General features: G+C 37.6%; 1 protein-coding gene across 3 annotated transcripts in view; it reads left to right on the top strand.

Moving 5' to 3' along the window:
• LCA5 (lebercilin LCA5) overlaps window positions 1-23,766 on the top strand; it is a 67,911-nt gene that overhangs the window by 19,231 nt on the left and 24,914 nt on the right. For all 3 annotated transcript variants that reach the window (XM_014733895.3, XM_070223507.1, XM_070223508.1), the window contains 2 exons: window positions 1,258-1,648; window positions 7,383-7,912. In XM_014733895.3, coding sequence (XP_014589381.1) covers window positions 1,450-1,648; window positions 7,383-7,912 — 729 coding nt within the window. In that variant the 5' untranslated portion in view covers window positions 1,258-1,449. The remainder of the gene's footprint in view (window positions 1-1,257; window positions 1,649-7,382; window positions 7,913-23,766) is intronic.

The raw sequence follows: 23,766 nt of genomic DNA, 5'->3' as shown, positions 1-23,766 counted from the left end.
ACACTCCGAGGAAGCGTTTGCCCCAGCACATAGATCTGCTGAGGTTTCTGTTTATGGTTTGCCATCCACGGGGCCTCTGTGCTTGGCGGGCAGGGCTTCCTCACTGGGACCTGAGCTACAGCTGCTCCTTGGCAGCATAGGGGTGCAGTTGGCTCCCCCTCCCCACTGGGACCACAAGCGTAGGCTAAGAGTTACCACCGCCTCCTCCTACGGTCACCCCAGTGCGTGCTCCCACTTTCCAGGGGCTTACACCAGCTTGGAAAGCGTTCATGTGCGTGCGCAGGGCTACCAGGGGAGAGCAGGGCATGCTTACCTCTCTCTGCCATGTCCCATGGGGCCAGTCCATCCACCCTCAAATGTGCAGCTGTGTGTGTCTCTCAGGCGTCCTGTTGTGCTGTGTGGGCTTCCTCCATTGGTCAGTGAATGCCCATTTAGTTGTAGTTCAAAAGGGGGAGAGGTGAAGGAAACAGCTCACTCCACTGTGTTTCTGACATTACCCTGGAAACTAAAGTTTTAATACATCTTGCTAACTTTTTCCCCCGAGAATTCTGTGGATCTTTTCTTGACAGGCATTCTGGCAACATTGAGTGTTGTTTTGAAAAATTTTTCATAGTTTGATAGGTTTAAAAATGATATCTGAGGTTGAGTATTTTTATGTGCCCGCTGTGGGTCTTAACATGTATTTGCCCATTTAACTTTTTGACCTCATATTTTTCTTATGGAGTAATATAAGGTATTTATTTATGTGTTAAGGATGGTGACCATTTTTCTGTCATGGTACAAATGCTTTTTATCAAGTGTTTTAATTTTATTAATATTTTATATACTTTAGTTATATATTTTTATGTAGTTAATCTTAGATATTTTTCTTTGTCCTTACTAGCAGACCTGTTCTTTACCACCGCCACCAGTATCCCTGCAAAAAATAAAACACTGGTTATTTGATCATTATTCACCTGTTAAAAATCAGCATTTGTGTTGATATAAATCGTAAGGTTTAAGAGAATCATATTCAGTTAACATTTATTGAGAAGCACTTAAATGTCAGGTACTTTATATGTTCTCTATCTAGGCAATGACCATCGATCTTTTCTCTGAATACTGTAAATACATGTGAAAATATAGATGAATTAAATTATAGCTTTTAAAAAATTTGTAAGCAGTGTATTATTTTACTTTTGGTGTCTTTCATTGTAATTAACTGTGTAAATCTGTTTCGTGAAATATGATGTTTCCCTCCCCATTCCTTAATTGTAGAGGAAGAAAGTGTATCTTCTGGTTGCTATTGTGAATTGTGGACTACGGATCTGTAGAGAAAACAAACTGCACAGTCAGGAGTATTATCAACAGAATCTGAAGACTCTAAAAAATGCTCTTCAGGCTTGTCATGGATTTTTCTGGAGAAAATAATCTGTGAAATTATGTGAATAGAGACCATTATTCAAAACCATGGGGGAAAGAGAAAGAAGTCCAGATACTGATCGAGAAAGTAAGGCAGGCCGACACCGCTACTCTTACTGTTCATCTGATTTTGGAACTACTCCACAATCTTCTGCCCGGTCATCGCTGGTCAATTCCTCTTCACCTACTAGTATTAAGGGAAAAAATCCCAGAAGACAAATTTCAGATAGCCAAGTTCATCACCAAGGTAAGTCTTCTTTAAAAGAGTTTGCTAGATCTAGAAGACTCTTTTTTTTTTTTTTTAAAGCAGATTAGCCCTGAGCTAACTATTGCCAATCTTCCTCTTTTTGCTGAGGAAGACTGGCCCTGAGCTAACATCCATGCCTGTCTTCCTCTACTTTATACATGGGACACCTACCACAGCATGGCTTTTGCCAAGTGGTGCCATGTCCACACCTGGGATCTGAACAGGCAAATCCTGGGCCGCTGAGAAGTGGAACATGTGCACTTAACCACTGCGCCACCAGGCTGACCCCTAGAAGACTCATTTTTTAGAAGATTTTTTATTTTTCTTTTTTCTCCCCAATGCCCCCTGGTACATAGTTGTGTGTTTTTAGTTGTGAGTCCTTCTAGTTGTGGCATGTGGGAGACTGCCTCAGTGTGGCTTGATGAGCAGTGCCACGTCTGTGCCCAGGATCCAAACCGGCAAAGCCACGGGCTGCTGCACCGGAGCACCCGAACTTAACCACTTGGCCACAGGGCCGGCCCATAGAAGACTCGTTTTGAGTGCTTGAGAGCTTTATGAATGAAACTCTTCTATTAGTATTAGTGCTGTGCTATTGGTGCTGTGTATTATCCTTTGTTATATTCAAAGTCATCCTATATACAGAAGAAAGCACTGTAACTAAGGCTTCTCATTTTGTTTTCTCTTCTTCCTAAATAAATGCTTGTCTTGGGGTTTCTGAGGTTTTATAAAGGTAAAAAGAATAAATCACAAAACATTTGTACCTTTCTTTGTCTCCATTTTAAAAAAGTAGTGAAAGGCACTGATATAAAGTGGTTAAGGGGTATTTCTGTAGATTGAGTAAAATTACTTCCCCTAGGTAATACAGTGCTTACTGCAAAAGTTCAAATTAAACCTAGAAATGGAATTTGGGACTCAGGACCACCAGTCTGTTTTCTGTTAAACTGTTCTATAATGGAAGCAAGATTAATCATTACAAATACATAATTTTTCTTATTAAAATGTTTTTAGTCTGGAACTAGGTATTTGATTAGGTAATGTTCTAGAAATCTCTTCTTCATCTTAATAAATCCCTGGTCAAGAAAACCCTGATATACTAAGTAACAAAATATGTAAGGGCTACAAGTACACCATAGAGAAATAAGCTAAGGTGAATAAGGTGATTATAGCATGGGTTAATAAATGCAGCACAGCTATAACAGCAGTAGCTTAGAATGGTGAGAGTTTAGGTTGCACAGCAGGGAGTGGTAAACTTGAGAGCTAAAAAGGAAAACAGTGGGCAGGTCATGAAACGCCTTGAATTGTATGCTAATATATTGACTGTTTCTGTGGGGGAATAGTTAGCTTTTGAAACGATTTAAGCAGGAGTGTAATTAAATTTGCCTTTATAAATTTTTACTTTGAAAAGTAATATTTGCTTTCTAAAAATCTACAAAGAATATATGTTCTTTTGAAAGCAGCCCTTTTGTGGACCCCTGGTCTGGCTTCCCAGGGATGTCCATACTTTTACCCATTGGGCACTTTTTTTTCTTTCGTAGGGAGCTGCAGGTTTTTTGGTCTCTTCCTCTAAGTCTGTCTCAGTGCAGGCCTCTTGTTTTGATTTTGTGGTTGAGAGCATGATCTGATATTAAAGTTTTGCTATATATTTAAGAATAAACAGACATTAGAGTTGAACCTTAGAAGTCCTATTGATTCCCAAGAAATAATTTACATATCTAGGGAATTATTGGTAGGAATACTTTAATTTTTTATTTCTTCCCCAGAAGCAGTTTAGGAGGCCACCCAATTAAGGAGTCAGAACTTCTTAAGCCTTATCTTATTTGAGAAGATAGTTGAGAAAAAGGTATGAAAAACAGTTTCAGCATCACCGAGAAAAATTTTAATTATCGTCTTCAGTTTGACTTGTACTGTTGTTTGCTTTGCATTGTCTTCTGAATTAAAGTCTGTGGCAGTTTGTCTATCTCAGATGAAGCAGTAGGATCAAACTGAAACCTTTCCTTAAGTGCTAAGTTAATTTCTCTGGGTTTAAGTTGCAGTCACTAGGGTAGGCTAAACTAAGGGAAGAACAAACGTGATTAAAATAGCATCTTGAACACTTGAACTTGTGGGATTGCATATTTGATAGTATATTCCTCCTCCTTTTTAGTTTTCAGCATATTTTATTATTTTTAAAAATGAAATTGGTGCTCTATGAGAAGTTATATGTATAATGATAAAATGTAATAATAGGTTATTCATGTTTGTGTATTACATATTTATATTTCTTGTTTTATCAGTAATAAAAACAACTTGAGTTTTTGGTAGATGCATAGTTTATCTTTACTGCATGTTTTTTAAATGAGTCATATTTTGTTTTTAATCTCTGAAGGAAGAAAAAAAGCAGTATTTTCCCACCCTCTTTTTGGTGGTGACTTTTACAAGGGGGCAATGAAGAATGATATACATGACAGTCAGTCATCTTTCTTCTTCTCACTCCTATTAGCACTATATTTCATCTTGATAGTTTTAAAAATGAAAATAAACATAGATGAAAGATGGGAGATATTTTTGAGTTCAAATTGTGTTCTTTTTTTTTTACTAGGTTACCTTTTCTATCTTTTTTTTTCTTTTTTAAAGATTGGCACCTGTGCTAACATCTGTTGCCAATCTTCGTTTTTTTCCCCCTTCTTCTCTCCAAAGCCCCCCAGGACATAGTTGTAGATTCTAGTTGTGAGTGCCTCTGGTTGTGTTGTGTGGGACTCCACCTCAGCATGGCCTGATGAGCGGTGCCATGTCCACACCCAGGATCCGAACCAGCAAAACCCTTGGCCACTGAAGCGGAGCACGCGAGCTTAACCACTCAGCCGTGGGGCTGGCCCTAAGAGTACCTTTAACGATCAGTTTGTAGTCATGCTAATAGAATGTGCTAAAAATAAATGTTCAGATTTTTAGGATGTCAAAAAGTTGATTGTAGAAGCCCTTTCTGTATGACTAAATAGTTGAAATATTAGTGGAAAATTTTTATCCCGATTCTCATATTATATAGGCTTTAAGTTTTCAAATAAAACAAGTTTCTGTTTATATGAAATTTTGTTTGCTGAGCAATGTAATTTTATACATAAAAATCGGATTTGGAACGATTGACATTCATCTTTATGTATAATCATTTTAATGTATAAAGTTTGTGTCATTCCAAGAGCTGAGTACATGTTCCATAATAGGATATAGATACCAAAACTCTGTTAACTGAGTATGTTGGGAAAGAATAAAATTGCAATGATGGATGCTTCATTTTAAAATTGAAGCAATGCTGTTCAGTGGAAATATAATACAAGTCAGAAATGCAAGCCACACATGTAATTTTATATTGTCTAGTAACCACATTAAAAAGAAAAACAGGTGAAATTAATTTGAATAATGTTTTATTTTACCCAACATATCCAAAATATTATCATTTCTAAATATAGTTAATAGAAAACATTGTGTATGGAATATTGTGTATTCTTCTTCTTTTTTTTTTTTTGAGGAAGATCAGCCCTGAGCTAACATCTGCCACCAGTCCTCCTCTTTTTGCTGAGGAGGACTGGCCCTGAGGTAACATCTGTGCCCATCTTCCTCTATTTTATGTGGGACGCCTGCCACAGCATGGCCTGACAAGCGGTGGCGTATGTCTGCAGCCGGGATCCGCAGCCGGGATCCAAAGCAGAATGTGCAACCTTAACCGCTGCTCCACTAGGCTGGCCCCTCTGCGTTACTTTTTTGAACTAAGTGTCCTTTTTGAAATCCAGTGTGTATTTCAGCGTTACAGCATATCTCAATTTGGACTGCCCACACTGCGGATTTCTCTGTAGCCACACGTGGCTCATGACTATTGTACTGGATAGCAGAGTTTCAAAGGTGCCAGTAGGTTTTCCCTCATTTCTTTTTATTATAACTTCCCTTCACGTATTCAAGCATTTACGGAGTAGGAATCCTAAATCAGTACACATTCAAAACAGCTTCTATAAAATCTTCCATCTTTTTAGTGAAACTTTGTAATGTTAAGTAATGAATATTACTTGTTATTCTTTTCTTGTTTACATAATGGAATCGGTATCCGTGGTTGGGAGATCAGTAGAGAAAGGTTGGATTTTCTAGTTTTTCTTCATTTTTTCTTTTTTCCTCTGGAATGTATCTCCTTCTTGAAAAAATGCAGTCACCTTGGAGATTAAAGTTCATTCTCAACTGTGGCAGACTTCCAGATGCCTCCTTTTTTTTTTCTTTTTTAATTTTGTGAGGAAGATTGGCCCTGAGCTAACATCTGTTGCCAATCTTCCTCTTTTTGCTTCAGGAAGGTTGTTGCTGAGGTAACATCTGTCTAAATCTTCCTCTGTTTTATGTGGAATGCTGTCACAGCGTGGCTTGATGAGCAGTGCTAGGTCAGTGCCTCAGATCCGAACCTGCAAACCCCAGGCCACCGAAACAGAATGTGCAAACTTAACCACTATGCCAGCCCCCAGATGCCTCTTTTAAAGGGCAGGTGCTCTGTATATTGAGGTCTAGGTTTCATACATAAAAAGAGAAAGATTCCAAATTTTTGAGAAATGTGATTTAATGTGTATACTTTAAAGATTTCATGTGCTTATATTTTTTAGAATGTAGTTTTTCGTTTTTATTTTGTTCTCAATTTATGTCAGATGTTTTTGATTTGAACATCACACAAAAGAAAGCCCGTGAGAAAGCATTTAGAATCACATCTGTACTGCTAAACTGGTTTCTGTTTTTAATCACTGATAAATGGGATGAAGTTCTTATTACTGATGGCATATTTGCGTAGAAGCGTGTTTCTTATGTGCATACTTCGTTTAATCCTTACAACAACCTTGTTGTATAGATGGTGTATCCTCGTTCTATGGGTAGGGAAAATAGACCTGGAATAGCATAGTCGAATTGCCCAAGGAGTTACTAACTGGAAGTCTGAGTCCCAAACGTGAATCTTCTCACTGTACAACATGTTGTCATCCTGTTTCCCCAAATAAAGAAAAAGTGTTCTAATTAATTTAGAGAAAACATACATTTCCACATTTCAAATAATGATCCCAAATATCTTGGCACAGATGGCTTGAATATTACAATGTTTTCTCCAGTGTTTATTAGGCCACATGCTAATGCTGCCCGTGTTTGAATTCTGGCTTGCCATCTTATCTGTAAAGTTGAAAATGGTAGTGCCTGGGGCCGGCTGCATGGCCGAGTGGTTAAGTCTGTGCGCTCTTCTTCGGTGGTCCAGGGTTTTGCCAGTTTGGATACTGGGTATGGACATGGGACCACTCATCAGGCCATGCTGGGGTGGTGTCCCACGTAGCACAACCAGAGGACCTACAACTAGAATATACACCTGTGTACCGGGGGGCTTTAGAGAGAAAAAGAAGGGAAAAAAAAGAAGATTGGCAACAGATGTTAGCTCAGGTGCCAATGTTTAAAAAAAACAGTAAAGCCTGATACTGCCATCTTTTAAAGCAATGTAAAATAATTCCCTGTAAACTACTGGCATGTCATTTTGATGGATAAGAATATTCTTGACCTTTCTTAAAATATTCCTAGTCTTTCTTAAGAAAAACATTATATCAAGAGCTTTAAATAAAACCTGCTATTTAACTAAAGTTAGTAAAATCATTTTTTAAGGAACAAAATATCTAAAGGATCCACTTGTGTTAGGATGAATAAATAATACTGCGTTTGGTACAGCTTTCACTGTACATTATTACTGTTTCTCTTTTAGCCCCTAGGAAACCAAGCCCTAAGGGCCCACCCAAAAGAAAGGGAGTCCGAGTGGGATTTCGCTCCCAGAGCCTCAATAGGGAGCCGCTTCGGAAAGATACTGATCTTGTTACAAAACGGGTTCTTTCTGCAAGACTGCTAAAAATCACTGAATTGCAGAATGAGGTAACTGAACTCCAGGTCAAGTTAGCTGAGCTGCTAAAAGAAAATAAAGCTTTGAAAAGGCTTCAGTACAGACAGGAGAAAGCCCTGAATAAATTTGAAGACACAGAAAATGAAATCTCACAACTTATTGCTCGTCATAACAATGAGATGACAGCACTGAAAGAGCGCTTAAGAAAATCTCAAGAGAAAGAACGGGCAACTGAGAAAAGGGTGAAAGATACAGAAGGTGAACTATCTAGGACCAAATTTTCCTTACAGAAACTGAAAAAGATCTCTGAAGCTAGACACCTACCTGAACGAGATGACTTGGCAAAGAAACTAGTTTCAGCAGAGTTAAAATTAGATGACACCGAAAGAAGAATTAAGGTAAAATTTCTACAGCTTCTAGTTGTGCTTTTTTGCATTGTTTTTCATTGGGCATTTAATGTGCTCTGTTAAGACTGCTTATTGCAGTTCAGCATTTTCTTGGAAATTAAAACCGTTCTTTTTCGGATTATCTTTGTGAGTAAGAGATTAGGAAAAATTTAAGATTGTATATTTAAGAGCAAGATGCAACAGCTTGTATGCCTTAATGGGCTACATGTTAATGGATGAGTGTTTAATTTCGTGGAGCTTAGTCATTTTGGGGAAGTATACTATTTGATTATCTGATTGTTTCTCTAAAATTGAAAATACTATAGTAACTATATAAAACTGACATTTTGGGGCCATCGTGTAAGAAATGCCACATGAACAATACTTTCTGTTTTTATTTCTTTGAACATTTGTGAAAGGCATCTTTTGGGGCAGGGTGTACCCCTACTCCCTAGAATAAAAACTGCTATGAGAGGTGGGTGGGAGAAAGTTGAATTACTACTTTGAGAATACAACAGATCTTTTAAAACTTTATTTTGCTTGAAACGAGAGAGGAAAAGAGTACCAGCCCATGACTGTTACATAGGGAACTTATGTTAGGTGCTACCTGCTGAATATCTATACATCAAACAGAAGTCCTGAGCCAGCGCTTAGAATTGCTTAAAGTTAGCAAGTAGTTTGGAAAGGAAAGTAGAGAAAAAGTGTGGGAATGATGCCTGCTGTGAAAGCTCTCTGAGCAAGGGAAAGTCAGAACTAGAAATTAATAAGCTTTCTGCAGTGTATTAACTAGGTGTTTTTAATACATGGTTTATTATAGTACTTCTTAGTCTGGATTATATACCATGCTCCATATGTCAATGCCATGCCCAGGGGCAGTCGCTTGTTTAATGCAGTGTACATCAGTGGCCAGAAAAAGTGCCTAGCTTATTCTCTAAAATTAGCAATCCTTATCTTCGTTTCAGTACACTGAAGATATCCTATTGTATAGGCTCCACCAGTGATCAACTCAAATTGCAGAGCAAACATGTGGAAACTTTTTTTTAAGGGCCTGTGAGGTGGGGTGGAGGTAGGGGCTGGAAGCAGTTATTGTCGTAAACAACAAATAGCTGACATTTAAATTATTTTTAAAGGAATGTATTAAATGTGCCACATGGTGGATTTTTAAATTAGGAACCAAAGGCACAGAATGCTAATTAATAAGAACAATTAAAAAAACCCTCTTTATGTCTTTATATAAAAATAGAACATGGAATTGCAGTGCGTCCACACACACACATACACACTATTTACTGTGCTTCTCTCTTCTAGCCAGTTATGAAGGGGGTTGATGGAGTGATGGGAGAGGGAGGAGAAAACAGAAAGAAGGAAAAACAGAATAAGTCTGTGGATTTTAAGTTGTAGATGGAGGTAAATTATGTGGCTGCCCACTTGGGAGCATGAAAATCAGCAATCTAATACAAAGTCTTTGAAATACTTGTTAACTGTTTAGTGTCCTCAATTCTTCTTTTTCTTACTTTTTAAAAAGGCTTTTTAACTTTTTATTTTGAGTTAATTGTAGATTGACATGCATTTGTAAGAAAATTATATAGAGAGACCCCATATGCCCTTCATTCAGTTTCCCCAGTGGTAACGTATTGCATAACTAGAATATAATTTTACAACCAGGAAATTGGTTGTGCTACATTGATGCAATCCATTAACCTTATTCAGATTTCACCAGTTTTATATATGTGCACTTGTGTTTGTGTGTGTGTATGTTTAGTTCTATGCAATTTTATCACATTTGTAGATTCATGTGACCACCACCATAGTCAAGATGCAGAACAGTTCCATCACAAGGATCCCTTGTGTTACCAACTTTTATAGGCACAGCTACCTTCCTGCCTTCCCCGTCTCTAACCTGTGGCATCCAGTCATCTGTTCACCATTTCTATAATTTTATCATTTTAAGAACGTTATAGGGGCCGGCCTGGTAGCGCAGTGGTTAAGTGAGCACGCTCCGCTTCTCGGCGGCCCAGGGTCTGCCGGTTTGGATCCCGGGTGCGGACATGGCACTGCTTGGCAAGCCATGCTGTGGTAGGCTTCCCACATATAAAGTAGAAGAAGATGGGCACGCATGTTAGCTCAGGGCCAGGCTTCCTCAGCAAAAAAAGGAGGACTGACAGTAGTTAGCTCAGGGCTAATCTTCCTCAAAAAAAAGAACGTTATATAAATAGAATCATGCAGTATTTAACCTTCTGAGTTTAGCAGATTTCATTCTTTTCTTGAGCTCCATCCAGGTCATCGCAAATATCAATAGTTTGTTCCTTTTTTATTCCTGAGTGGTATTCCCTGGTAAGGATATATCATAGAGTGTTATGATATGTCCTGTTGAAGGACATTTGGATTGTTTTCAGTTTTTAGCCATTAACTAATAAAGCTGCTATAATCATGTATTCTACAGGTTTTTGTGTGAACATAAATTTTCATTTCTCTGGAATATATGCCTGAAAGTGCACTTGATGGGTTGTATGATAAGCGCATGTTTGGTTTTGTAAGAAAGTGCCATTCTCTTTTCCAGAGTAACAGTACCATTTTACATTTCTATCAGCAATGTATAAGTGATCCAGTTTCTCCTCATCCTTGACAGCATTTGGTGTTATCACTCTTTTTTATTGTAGCCATTCTGATAGGTGTGTGGTACTATCTTGTGGTTTTAACTTGCGTTATTCCTAATGGCTAATGATGTTGAGCATCTTTTCATGTGCATATTTGCCATCTGTAGATTCTATTCATTTTGTTCTTGTTTTTTGCCTACTTTCTGATTGGATTGTTTGTGCTTTTACTGTTGATCTTGGGCATTCTTTATATTTTCTAGATAGAAGTTGTTTGTCAAATATGTGGTATGCAAATATTTTCTCCCAGTCTGTAGTTTTCTCTTTTCATCCTCTTCACAGGTTCTATCAGAGGGAAAGTTTTAAATTCTGATATGGTCCAGTTTATCAGATTTTTCTTCTATGGATTGTGCTTTGGTGTCAAGTCTAAGAATTCTTCGCCTATACCTATCACCCTTTGCCTGTAGCCCCATAGATTTTCTACTGTGTTTTAACTAAAAGTTTTATGGTTTTATTTTACTTTTAAGTCCGTGATTCATTTTGAGTTAATTTTTTTATAAGGTGTGAGGTTTAGGTTGAGCTTCAATTTTTTTTGCCTGTGGGCCCAGTTGCTCCAGTACCATTTATTGAAAAGGTTGTCCTTCCTCCATTGAATTTGGCACCTTTGTCAGAAATCAGTTGGGCATATTTTTGTGGGTCTGTTTCTGGATTTTCTAGTCTGTTCTATTGATCTATATGTGTGTCCGTCTGCCAGTACCACACTCTTCATTAGACTACATGGTAAGCCTTAACAAAATCAGAGTGACTCCTCTCGTCTTACGCTTTGTTTGTAAATTTTAGCTGCTCTAGGTCTTCTGCCTTTCCCTTTAAGCTTTAGAAGAAGCTTGTCTGTGTCTCTAAACACCTTCCTGGGATTTTGATAGGAATTGCATTAAACGTGGATCAATTTGTGGAGAATTGACATCTTCACTACATTGAACTTTCCCATTCTTGAACACAGTATATTTCTCCATTTATTGAGGTCATCTTTGATTTCTTTCATCATCATTTTGTAGTTTTCAGGATACAAATCCTAGGATTTTGTTAGACTTATTCCTAAATATTTCATTTTCTTTGGAGCAATTGTAATTAGTCTCAGTTCTTTCTAGATGAGAAAGTTACTTGTGAGTTTTTATTTTCAAATTTCAAAGCTTATTTTTGTTGTAGTAATTATTTTTATTATATTTATATATAATTTATAATAATTATAAAACCAAGAATGGCTTGATTTTATGTTTCCTCTCAAGTTTTAGGAGTGTTGATTTTGTTAGCTCTAAGCCTCAAAGTTTGGTTGGGAGATCTAAACTGCTTCATTTCTGTTGTGATTGAAATTGTATTGGAATCAACATTTAATATATTATTATGAACCTATTTCTCTCAAATCACTCTTATTTCATCTGTCACACCATACTAACTCTCTTCTGAATGGAGGAGCCTCTGCAACCCACCTGAGGGAAATTATTTTCACTTTTTAGCTTATCTTTTCATATTCCTAAAGCCTTTGGCCCACTGTATATAATTATGTCTTCCATAATCTCAGTAATCAATCCAGAATTTGAAATATTTACTTTTGAATTTGTTAATTTAGTGTGAAATTTAGCTTTTGTTTTCATGCCTCATTCAGTTATTCAGAGTGGACTCCATCCAACACTGAGTTAATCTTTTTTCTTAGAACTCAGTCGATTATAGACAGTACCACTAATTGGGTAAGGGGGAAATCTAGGAGCCCGATTGTTGTTTCATTTTGCAAATTAACTAAAACCTGAGAAAGTCCCGAGTATTCCTTGAGATTGCAGTGAAAGTCTAGTAGTGCTGTCTGTAAGTTCTGTGCTGTTCTTTCCTAAGGATGCCTGTCTGTATGGTGTTTTTTCTGTTTTTCATTTGGCGTAGTTTTTGTTGTAAGAGTCTGTTCTTAAGCTGGAACTTATGGCAGGCAGTTTTGTTTGTTTATAGATTGTGTCATTCCAGGAAGGATTTCAGGGCACAATTCTTATTCTCCTTATGAGTTACATTTTCTTCTTAGGGGAGGGGGAAAAAAGCATTCTTCAGGGTTATCTATAAATAATTGAGCTGGGTAAAACTTCCCTCTGAATATCAACGTGTAAGTTGGATTCAGGCTCATTTTGTTACTTGATGAAAGTAACAGAATGCACACTCTCGGTAATTTAAGAGCACAGTAGTTTAGAAGTGGTTAGAGAAACAAACAACCAACCAAACAAACAAACAACCAAAGGTGTGAGTGGAGACAACCGCCCGAGAGCTGTTTTCCCCCTACCTTGTGCGATGTGGTCTGCCCGATCCTGGGCCGTGTACCAGGGATGAAGAACGCCTTGATGGGGCTGAACTTGCTGAGTTCTTTACAAAGGGGAAGACAGCTAAATCAGACTACGTGTTTATTACTTTATTTACAGCTGGCTTTATATCTTTATTTTGGCTTTTACTTCAATAAATTTATTGAATAGGATCCTGTCAAAGTAGCAGCTCCATTTTAGTATGTTTATTTATTTTAATATTAATAGTTATACATGTTAATTAAGCTTTTGTTGATGTGTCTGTTGATATTTATTAGAAATTAAAATTGAGAATATTTAAAAACATTTCTTAATTAAAAATAATAGTAACCAACTCACTACATGTTATCATGAAATCTTTTAATGAAAAATGTCTCTTTTCTAAACCAAAAATAAATTGGGACAGAAGTGGCATCGTTTTATATATTTGCAGATTTCTTCAACATCAGTCTTAATAGAGGACAAGAGGGTCCTCATAGCTGTTTCTGAATTCAGTCTGTTGCAATATGTTGTTATGGTTGATAAATATCAAAAAAAAATTCAGCCTCACATAGATGTCTCCAGGAGTTAGATAATGGAGGAGTATTTTAAGTAGCCTTTTCAGATAACTGGATATTCTTCTCTGATACTACATTAAAACTCAGTCAGCAGTATTTTTTAAAGGTGTTTTTGCATTGTGTAATCTGAAACCATATCTGAACTTTTTGTACTTTGTCACATTAAAATCCATTGATCTTTCTTCTCCTTTGAATGAATGTTTTACCCATGAATGATTTTGTAATTTCATGCGTTAATCATTTGGAAAATGTTTGTACATTGCATTAGGTAGATTTTCCAAATGTTTGTGTTTCATTATATAATATATAATATTACATGTTATATAACCTTTGGAAAGCTCCAGTCTACACTCATGATGATGAGTGAAAGCAGCCAATAATATTGTATTATAAAATAGATCTGACCTTGCAGACTCCCGACAGTGTCTCAGGGACCTTTACATGTCCCTGCACCACTGTTTGAGAATCACTGATTTAATATAAGCAGTTCTTTGTTAGCAATTTCATTAGCGATTCCTCCAGTAAGCAGTTTCCTTTAATGACTGCCAAACTGCCCCCTTGCTTACTGGGCTTGGGACTGGCCTCCAATATGGGCTGAAGGTAAAGGTGCCAATCCAGTGTCACCTTGCATAAGAAAGACTCACAGTTGTGGTTGCATTCCCGATCCAGGGATGCAGTGGCGAATTAGTTACAGATATGACCAGCGGTATATAAAGTAAATATGAATTGTAACTATCATAAGAATCTGTAATCATTAACTGGGAAATTGTTTTATGAAAAGATTAAATGGAATAGCATGTACATAATTATTAAAAGGACTCCAGTTAACTGTTGGGCACACATTTAATACATAAAGAAATTCAACTCTGGGGGCCAGCCCCGTGGCGCAGCGGTTAAGTTCACATGTTTCCACTTCTCAGCAGCCTGGGGTTCACCAGTTTGGATCCCGGGTGTGGACATGGCACCGCCTGGCAAAAGCCATGCTGTGGTAGGCATCCCCCATATATAGTAGAGGAAGATGGGCATGGATGTTAGCTCAGGGCCAGTCTTCCTCAGCAAAAAGAGAAGGATTGGCAGTAGTTAACTCAGGACTAATCTTCCTAAAAAAAATTCAACTCTGTTTTAACATTGAATTAGCACAGAGTGAATTACTTTGTCGGAAAAACATAATGAAACTATTAACAAAGCTTTCTTTCCCTTTTTAGAAATTTCTAAAGATTTTGGGGAATAACTTGAGTAGCCTGAGTATCCTGGAGCTGTGAAAGAAAGTTTGAATAGACTTCTTTTTCTTTTGATAGATTTTCCTGTAAGAGACTGGTATTAAAATTCCCTTGACCCTAGAGCTGTCCTCAAGAAGGTATTCATTTCGTGTTGATAAAAATGATATTGTCTTCTACTTTAAACCGTTTTCGAAAGTAAGAATTGATGCAGCGTTATCTTCCCTTAACTTTTCCTAGTTTATTCAGAACTAGAATTGAGCTATCTGGTATTGGGCCACTAGGTCCCTTTTCCTGCATCTTTCTGTGGCATGCTTTATTCAAGTGGCTAGCTAGCTATCTGTCTAAATGCTTTTCTGCCCTTTCACCCTTCAGAAACCAAATCCAGAAGGTCTGCCTTTGCCTCACCTCCCTGTTCTGCATTGTTTCTAAAAAACGAAGCTAATTAGGACACAATAATGGAGGTCAAACCAGGAGGTCAGCTCTGGTCTTGTTCAACTCTGTCTGACTTTGTTTAGCTTTCGTAACACCCAGGTTTCAGTTGCTTCATCTGAGGAGTTAAATGTGATGATTCGGAGGCACTTTCAGTTCTGGAATCTGATGACTCTAAGTCATATGTTTAAAGCTTTCATGTGCCAAAAGTGTTTTTAGCATCATAAATCATATTCTAAAAAAATTGTTATTGTATCTATTATTGACTACTGGAGAAATGAAAGATTTCTAATGTTGAAAAACGGAACTTCTTGTAAAATAAAATATCATTCATTGAGAGCCTACTAATTTTTTATTGTATAATAATTCAAAGAATTGGCTAGATTTTATTATTTACAAATATTTTTACTATCTTTTGTGGGAGAAGATTTACAATTGTGAGATCTGTGATTGAAGAATAAAGTTTAAAACCATTTCAGAGAGTAAATTTTGCAGGGTCCTTAGAAACCACTCATTTAGATAAAACAAATGTTACAGCAATTTTGTGTTAATATTTAAAACAGTTTTTCTATTGAAAAAGTAATACAATCACTAAAAAAGGGCCTAATAATTCAAGGAATAGAGAGAGATACAATGAAATGTGTATCCCTTCTATGCTATCATTGTAGGCCCCTTCTCAAGAAATAATCACTAAGAAATTGTTTCTACGTGCACACGTTCTTTTATATATATATATATATATGTATATACTCACACATATAAAATCTGCCTCATTCTTTTCATTGATTTTTTTGTTTTATTGAGATATAATTGATATATATCACTCTGTAAGTTTACTGTGTACAGCATAATGGTTTGACTTACATTTATTGTGAAATAATTACCAAATAAGTTTAGTTAGCATCCATCATCTCATATAGATACAATAAAAAGAGAAAGCAAAATAAGGACAAAAAATTTTTTTCCTTGTGATGATAACTTTTAGGATTTTCTCTCTTAACTTTGATATGTGTCATAGAGCAGTGTTAACTGCGGTCATCATACTGTACATAACATCCCTGGTACTTATTTATCTTCTAACTGGAAGTTTATACCTTTTAATCACCTTTCTCCAATTGCCTCTTCCCTCATCCCCCACCTCTGATAACCACAAATCTGACCTTCATTCTATGAGTTCGGTTTTTGTTTTTGTTTTTAGAATTCACATATAAATGTGAGATCATATAGTGTTTGTCTTTATCTGTCTGACTTATTTCACTTAGTGTAATGCCCTCAAGGCCCATCCATGTTGTTGCAAAAGGCAGGATTTTCTTGTTTTTTTATGGCTTAATAATATTTCATTGTATATATACACCACAACTTCTTTGTCCGTTTATCTGTTGATGGATACTTAGGTTGTTTCCATGTCTCGGCTGCTGTGAACACGTGGGTGCAGATATCTTTTCAACTTAGTGTTTTCATTTCCTTTGGGTGTATTTCCAGAAGTGGAATTGCTGGATCATATGGTAGTTCTATTTTAAATTTTTTGGGGATCCTCCATACTGTTTTCCATAGCGATTGTACCAGTTTACAATCCCACCAACAGTGCACAAGGGTTCCTTCCGTTTGCTCCACATCCTTGCCAGCATTACTTATCTCTTGTCTTTTTGGTAATGGTGGTTTTAACAGGCATAAGGTGATATCTCATTGTGGTTTTGATTTGCATTTCCCTAGTGACTAATGATGTTGAGCATCTTTTCATGTACTTTTTGACCTTTTGTATAGAGTTATCTGCTGCATGATGACGTTTCAGTGAACGACAGACTGCATATACAACAGTGGTCCTATAAGATTAGTACCATATAGCCCATGTGTAGTAGTCTATACCATCTAGGTTTGTATAAGTATACTCTGTGATGTTTGCACAATGACGAAATTGCCTAACAATGCTTTTCTCAAAACATATCCCCATTGTTAAGAGACACATGACCATATCTTCTTTGGAAAAATGCCTATTCAAGTCTTTTGCTCATTTTTTAATTGGACGAATTATTATTCTTTTTTGCTATTGAGTTCTATGAGTTCTTTAAATATTTTAGATATTAGCCCCTTATCAGATATATGACTTGCAGATATTTTTTCCCATTCAGTATCATAAAAACTTTCATTTTTTATTTTGTGGATTCTTTTGCTGGGCAGAAGCTTTTTAGTTTGATGTGGTCCCACTTGTTTGTTTTAGATTTTGTTGCTTGTGCTTCAGGTGTCATATCCAAAAAATCATTGCCAAGACCCGTGTCAAGGAGCTTTTTTCCTGTGTTTGCTTTCAGCACTTGCATGGTTTTCAGGTCTTATGTTTAAGTCTTTAATCCATTTCGAGTTAATTTTTGCAAGTGGTGTAAGATAGGAATCAAGTTTCATTCTTTTACATGTGAATATCCAGTTTTCCCAGCACCATTTATTGAAGAGACTGTCTTCTCTCCGTTGAGTATTCTTGGCTCCCTTGTCAAATATTACTTGACCGTGTATGCTTGGGTTTATTTCTGGGTTCTCAGTTTTGTTCCACTAATCTATTTTTCTGTTTTTATGCCAGTACCATAGTGTTTTGATTACTACAGCTTTATAGTATAGCCTGAAATCAGGAAGTGTGATGTGCCTGCTTTGTTCTTCTTTCTCATGATGGCTTCAGCCATTCGGGGTCTTGGTTCCATATAAATTTTAGGATTGTTTCTTCTAAAATGCTATTGGAATCTTAATAGGGATTGCATTGAATCTATAGATGGCTTTGTGTAATGTGAACATTTTAACAATATTAGTTCTTCCAATCCACGAGCTCGGGATACCTTTCCATTTATTTGTGTCGTCTTTGTTTTTTTTAATCAATGTCTTGTAATTTTCAGAGTAGAGCTCTTTAACTTCCTTGGTTAAGTTTATTCCTAAGTATTTTATTGTTCTTGATGTTATTTTAAATGGGATTTTCATTCTTTTTCAGATAATTCATTGTTAGTTATAGAAACACTACTGCTTTTTGTATGTTAATTTTGTATCCTGCAACTTGATTGAATTTACTGATCTAATGTGTTTTTTTGTGGGGTCCTTAGGATTTTCTTTGTATAAAATCATGTCATCCTCAAATAAAGACAGTTTTACTTCTTCCTTTCCAACTCTGATGCCTTTTCTTTCTTTCTTTCTTTTTTTCTTTTGCCTGATTGCTCTGTGAAGGACTTCTACTACTGTGTTAAATAGGAGTGGTGAGAGTGGGCACTCTTGTCTTGTTCCTGATCTTACAGGAGAAGCTTTTAACATTTCACCATTGAGTATTATGTTAGTCATGGGCTTTGTTATTTTGAGGTATGTTCCTTCTATACCTAATTTGTTAAGAGTTTTTTTATCATGAACAGGTATTGAATTATGGCAAATGCTTTTGCTGCATCTATTAAGATGATCAGTTGATTTTTTATTTCATTCTATTAATGTGATGTATCACAATGATTGCTTTGCATATGTTGAACTATCCTTACATCCCAGGTCTGAATCCCACTTGATCATGGGAATTATCCTTTTAATGTGCTGCTGAATTCAGTTTGCTAGTATTTTATTAAGAATTTTTGCGTCTGTATTCACTAGGTGTTGGTCTGTAGTTTTCTTTTCTAGTAGTGTTTTTTCTGGCTTTGGTTTAGGTGATGCTGGGCCTCATAAAATGAGTTTGGGAGTGTTCCCTCCTCTTTAATTTTTTGGAAGCGTTTGAGAAGGATTGGCATTAATTCTTCTTTAAATGGTTGGTAAAGTCCCCCAGAGAAGCCATTTGGTCCTGAGCTTTACTTCCTTGGGAGATTTTTGATTACTGATTTAATCTCCTTACTAGTAATTGGTCTGTTCAGACTTTCTATTTCTTCCTGATTCAGTCTTTGTAGTTTGTATGTTTCTAAGAATTTTTCCATTTCTTCTAGGTTGTCCAGTTTGTTGGTGTATAGTTATTCATGCTGACTTCTTATGATGTTTATATGTCTGTGGTATCAGGTGTAATGTCTCCTTTTTTATTTATAGGCTTTTGATTTGAATCCTCTTTCATTTTTCCTTGGTTACGCTAGCTAAAGTTTTGTCAGTTCTGTCTGCCTTTTCAAAGAAGCAGTTCGTCATTTGGTTAATCTTTTCTTTTATTTTCCTGTTCTCGATTTCATTTATTTCTGCTCTAATCTTAATTATTTCTTTCATTTTGCTAACTTTGGGCTCAGTTTGTTGTTCTTTTTCTAGTTCCTTAAGGCATAAATTTAGGTTGTTTATTTAGGATAAATCCCACTTGTACTTTATGTTTACCATTACCAGTGAGTTTTATATACCCTTCTTGTGTTTTTATAATGTTAATCAGCATCCTTTTATTTCCACTCAAAGAACCCCCTTTGGCATTTCTCCTAAGGCAGATCTAGTCATGATGAATTCTCTGAACTTTTATTTGTTTGGGAAAGCTGTTATTCCTTCTTTGTTTCTGAAGTGTCGACAGTTTCGCTGGGCATAGTATTCTTGATTGATGGGTTTTTCCCCCCTCAATATTTTGAGTATGTCATCTCATTTTCTTCTAGCCTGAAAAGTGTCTTTTGAAAAATCTGATAGTTTGATGAGGCCTCTCTTGTGTGTAACTTCTCTCTTTTCTCTTGCTGCTTTTAAAATTCTTTCTCTATCTTTGACGTCTGACAGTTTAACTGTAGTGTGTCTCTGTGCAGCCCTCTTCGGGTTCACCTATTTGAGGTCCCTTGGACCTGTTGGATCTGGAGGTCTATTTCTCTCCCCAGGTTGGGGAAGTTTTCAGCCATTACTGTTTTAAATATACTTTCTGCCCCTTTTTCTTACTCTTCTCCTTCAAGAATTCCCATAACAAGAATGTTGTTTCTTTTCACTGTGTCCCACAAGTCCTGTAGGCTTTCTTCACTCTTTTCCCTTCCTTTTTCTTTTTGCTTTTCTGTCTGGATAATTTCAAATGTCCTACCTTCCTGGTTGCTGATTCTTTCTCCTGCGTGGTTGTTTGCTTTTGAAGCTCTTTATTGAATTCTTTTATTCAGTTACTGTGCTTTTCAGCTCCAGGGTTTCTATTTGGGTTTTTTGGATGGTTTTTCTTTCTTTGTTGAACTTCTCATTTTGTTCCTGCATTGTTCTAATTTCACTTAGGTGTCTGTGTGGTCTTGTCGTTCACTACATGTCTTTCAGAGGATTATTCTGAATTCTCTGTCGACAGTTCACAGATCTCATTTCTTAGGGTCAGCTATCAGAGCGTTGCTAGTCTCCTTTAGTGCTGTTGTGTTCACCTGATCTTTCATGATCCTTGACTCCGTGCGTTGGTGTCTGCACGCCTTAGGCAGTGGTGTCCCCCTCCAGACTTTGCAGGTTCACTTTGGCAGAGCCAGTTCTTCCCCGGTCAGCTCAGTCTGGGCTTCTGGAGTGTCTGCTGGCTGCAGGGTGGGCTCTGCTGTTGCCTGGATTCTCTGGTCAGCCTTACTAGATGGTCGGGACTGGGTAATATACTCAGCAAGAGGTGGGGCTACGAATAAACTTTGCTGCCGTGGTGGGGCAGCCAGATGGGACCCAGGGCCCACAGAGCTTGTTGTTTGGGGCCCGGAACCAGACAAGAGTCTGCACTGAATATCCTGGTCAGGTGAGGCCATCAGTTTTGCTCTGCAGACAATGAAAGCCACAGGCTGTGCTGTCTGTTCAAGTGCCACCGTAAGCAGGGCTGTTATGTGGGCTCTGCAGCTCTGTGTGCTCTGGTAAGGTTTCCTGGTCGAGTGGGCTGAAGGCTGTATTCAGCAGTAAGTGGGGCTACAAATTAGTTTCCCTGCCTGGTGCAGCGGGAGCAGCAGCTCCAAGGCCACTAAAGCTCTTTGTTTATGGTCTTGACTCAAGCCAGCCTGTGCCCCAAGTTCCTTGGTTGAACAGGCCACTGGCTTTGCTCTGGGGACCATCAGCTCTGCCTGCCCACCTCCTGGCTCGAGTGTTGCTGGGTTACACAGCTTCCAGGTGTTCTCGCCGCCCCTTCCTGTGAGTTGGAGCTGCCACACTCTGCAGCAGTTCAGGCTATGACTAAGTTCTTCTGCTGGCCATGGGCAGACCAGGCTCCAGGGCTGGCAAAACTCCTTGTTTAGGGGCCTGAATTAAGCAGACCTGCACCCTGCAGAGTTCCCTGGTCAGACTGCGCTGCCGACTTGGTTCTGCAGATGAGCCAAGCTGCTGGTTGGGATTACTACCTGGGCTCTCTGGGTAGGAAGTTGGTCTGCCTAGCTCTGAGTGCTGGTTATTGGAAGCCCTGAGCCCCCTTCTCTATCACAATCAGATTCCCAGAGATTGAGTCCTGTAGATTCCCCTGCCCTCCCCGTGGGGCAAAACCAGAGTAGGAGCCCTCACAAAGTGACCCACAGTGCTGGGGGTCTGGATATTACCTTGGGCTCTCTTTTCCCACTGGAGGAACCACAGGTGTGGTGCTGGGGTAGCCTGGGGGAGGGGCATTCAGATCTGTGTGTAGTTGGTCCTCTCACCCTTCTAATGCAGTCTGTCTTGGTCTCTGTGATGCAGGGGGTCTTCAGTCTCACTCTCCTGTTCTGGGGCTCTCTCAATGGTGTCTTGTCCATGAATAGGTGTTATTTGTTCTTCTTGTGAGGTGGAGCCAAGTCAAGATGAACTATGGCACGGTCTTGGTGATGTCACTCTCTCCTGCCTCATTCCTTTTAAAGGCTATGTTCTATTCCATTGTATTCATGTATATAATAGTGTCTTTTTTAGGGGTAGTATAAATGTATATGACAGTGAACATAAGTCTTTGCATGCATGTGTAAGTATACTAATGGAAAATTCCTGGAAGTGTAAGTCAGTAAAACATTTTAAAATCATTTTTGGCTATTTGTTAATAGAAGGGTTGTAAAGAATGCTACTGGATAATAGTTTTTCTTGCGGTAATTATACTTAAATTCTTCTATTTTTTTAGAATTAAATTGGCTTGCCTTGCGATTAATATCACCCAAGAAGATTTTAAAACATATTTAAAAAATCTTTTTATGGAAGCATCTTTAATATGGAAACTGGTGAATTTTGCCAACTTGGTTGTCAGAATTATTGGCTTAGAATTCAAAGCCAAATAAATTATTTAGTTTATAGTTTAATTATGCTATTATCTAATACCTACCTCTTAAGCTGTTAAGTTCCTAAGGAAACTTGAAAATTTAAACACACATTATATAAACAGAGTTCAAATTGTGGTTCTAGACCAGGCTAGCTTTATGATGTGCTATGTCACTTAGATTATCTGAACCTCAGTTTCCAGGCTGTAAAAGCTGTCAGGTGTTAGAGATAAAGTTCATAATGCGTCTTGCTCAGTGTCTGTAAAAACAGAGAAATACACTTAAAGAAAAGTACATCATTTAAAAGTAAATACATCACAGCATGGTAGTATTCTGGAGTTTGAAAGGACCATAGGAATGGTTTAGTGCGTTCGTTTTCAAATTGAGCTCAGTGGACATCAGGCGTTCTATTTTTTTTTTTTAAAGTATAAAACTACTGATTTGATCCTTTTATTTTTTAGATTTGAACAGTTCTTCACAGGCAACAGATAAAGACTGAACTATTTGGTGTGGTGATTAGTGAGTTAAGCTGTAAAGAGGGCTTGGGAAACTCTCTTGCCCAGCAATCTGAGGCAGCTCCTGAAACACCCTCATTGGGAGCTCTCTAGTCTAGTCCAACCCAAGCATTTCACAGTTGAGGAGGCCATGACAGAGAGACGGTGTTTGCCTTCTAGGTCACAGAGACTCACACAGGTCACTGGAACCACCTGTCCTGGACTACAGCTGCAGCCTTCTGTGCCCCATTCTGTTGCCCTTTTTATTATTCTATTATCATTGTAGTAAACTATGTGGAATTTTATCGTGTATTTAAAAGCTGAGTAGTGTGTTCCTATTATAGTAATACATTTATGTTTTTTTCATAATTTTTAATGACAGCATGAGTTAAAATACTAAAATTAATTCTGGCTGTTTTGTCAGTACAGTAGTCCTCCCTTATCTGTGGTTTCACTTTCCGTGGTCAACTGCAGACCTTGTCTGCTCCTGACATCCATCTGTCGACATTGTTATGGCTCCATGATCCTCCTTCTGACATATCAGAAGGTCAGTAGTAGCCCAATTCTGCATCACAGTGCCTACATCATTCCCCTCACTTCATCTCATCACATCAGCGTTGTACTTCATCATCACAAGAAGGGTGAGTGCAGTACAGTAAGATATCTTGAGAGAGAGAGAGAGAGACCACATTCACATAATTTTTACTGCAGTATATTATGTTTTCTATTTTATTATTAGTTATTGTTGTTAATCTCTTACTGTGCCTAATTTATAAATTAAACTTTATCATAGGTATGGATGTATAGGAAAAAACGTAGTACATATAGGGTTCAGTACTATCTGTGGTTTCAGGCATCCACTGGGGATCTTGGAACATATTCCCCGCAGATAAGGGGGGAGTACCGTATCTTCTGATAAAAAGTTTCGCATGCTGTGAAAGAAAGAAATAGTTTTTTGAAATCTTTTATATCATGCTTATTTTCTATATGCAATTTGTTGAGCAGCAACCACTTCTGAAGTCTGTTTTATTTTTGGTGATAACTGTGGTAAATACTGTGGAGTAAATCTAGCTATGTTGGAAGACAAAAACTCAGAGTAAGCAAAGGCTTGAAAACTTTTTAAAGAAAAACAGCAGAGGTTTCATTAAAGTAATAAGCCAAAG

The sequence above is a fragment of the Equus caballus genome, chromosome 10, assembly GCF_041296265.1.
Source record: "Equus caballus isolate H_3958 breed thoroughbred chromosome 10, TB-T2T, whole genome shotgun sequence".
NCBI classification, from domain to species: domain Eukaryota; kingdom Metazoa; phylum Chordata; class Mammalia; order Perissodactyla; family Equidae; genus Equus; species Equus caballus.
The sequence above is the reverse complement of the archived record's forward strand: the minus strand, read 5'-3'. Positions and strand labels throughout refer to the sequence as shown.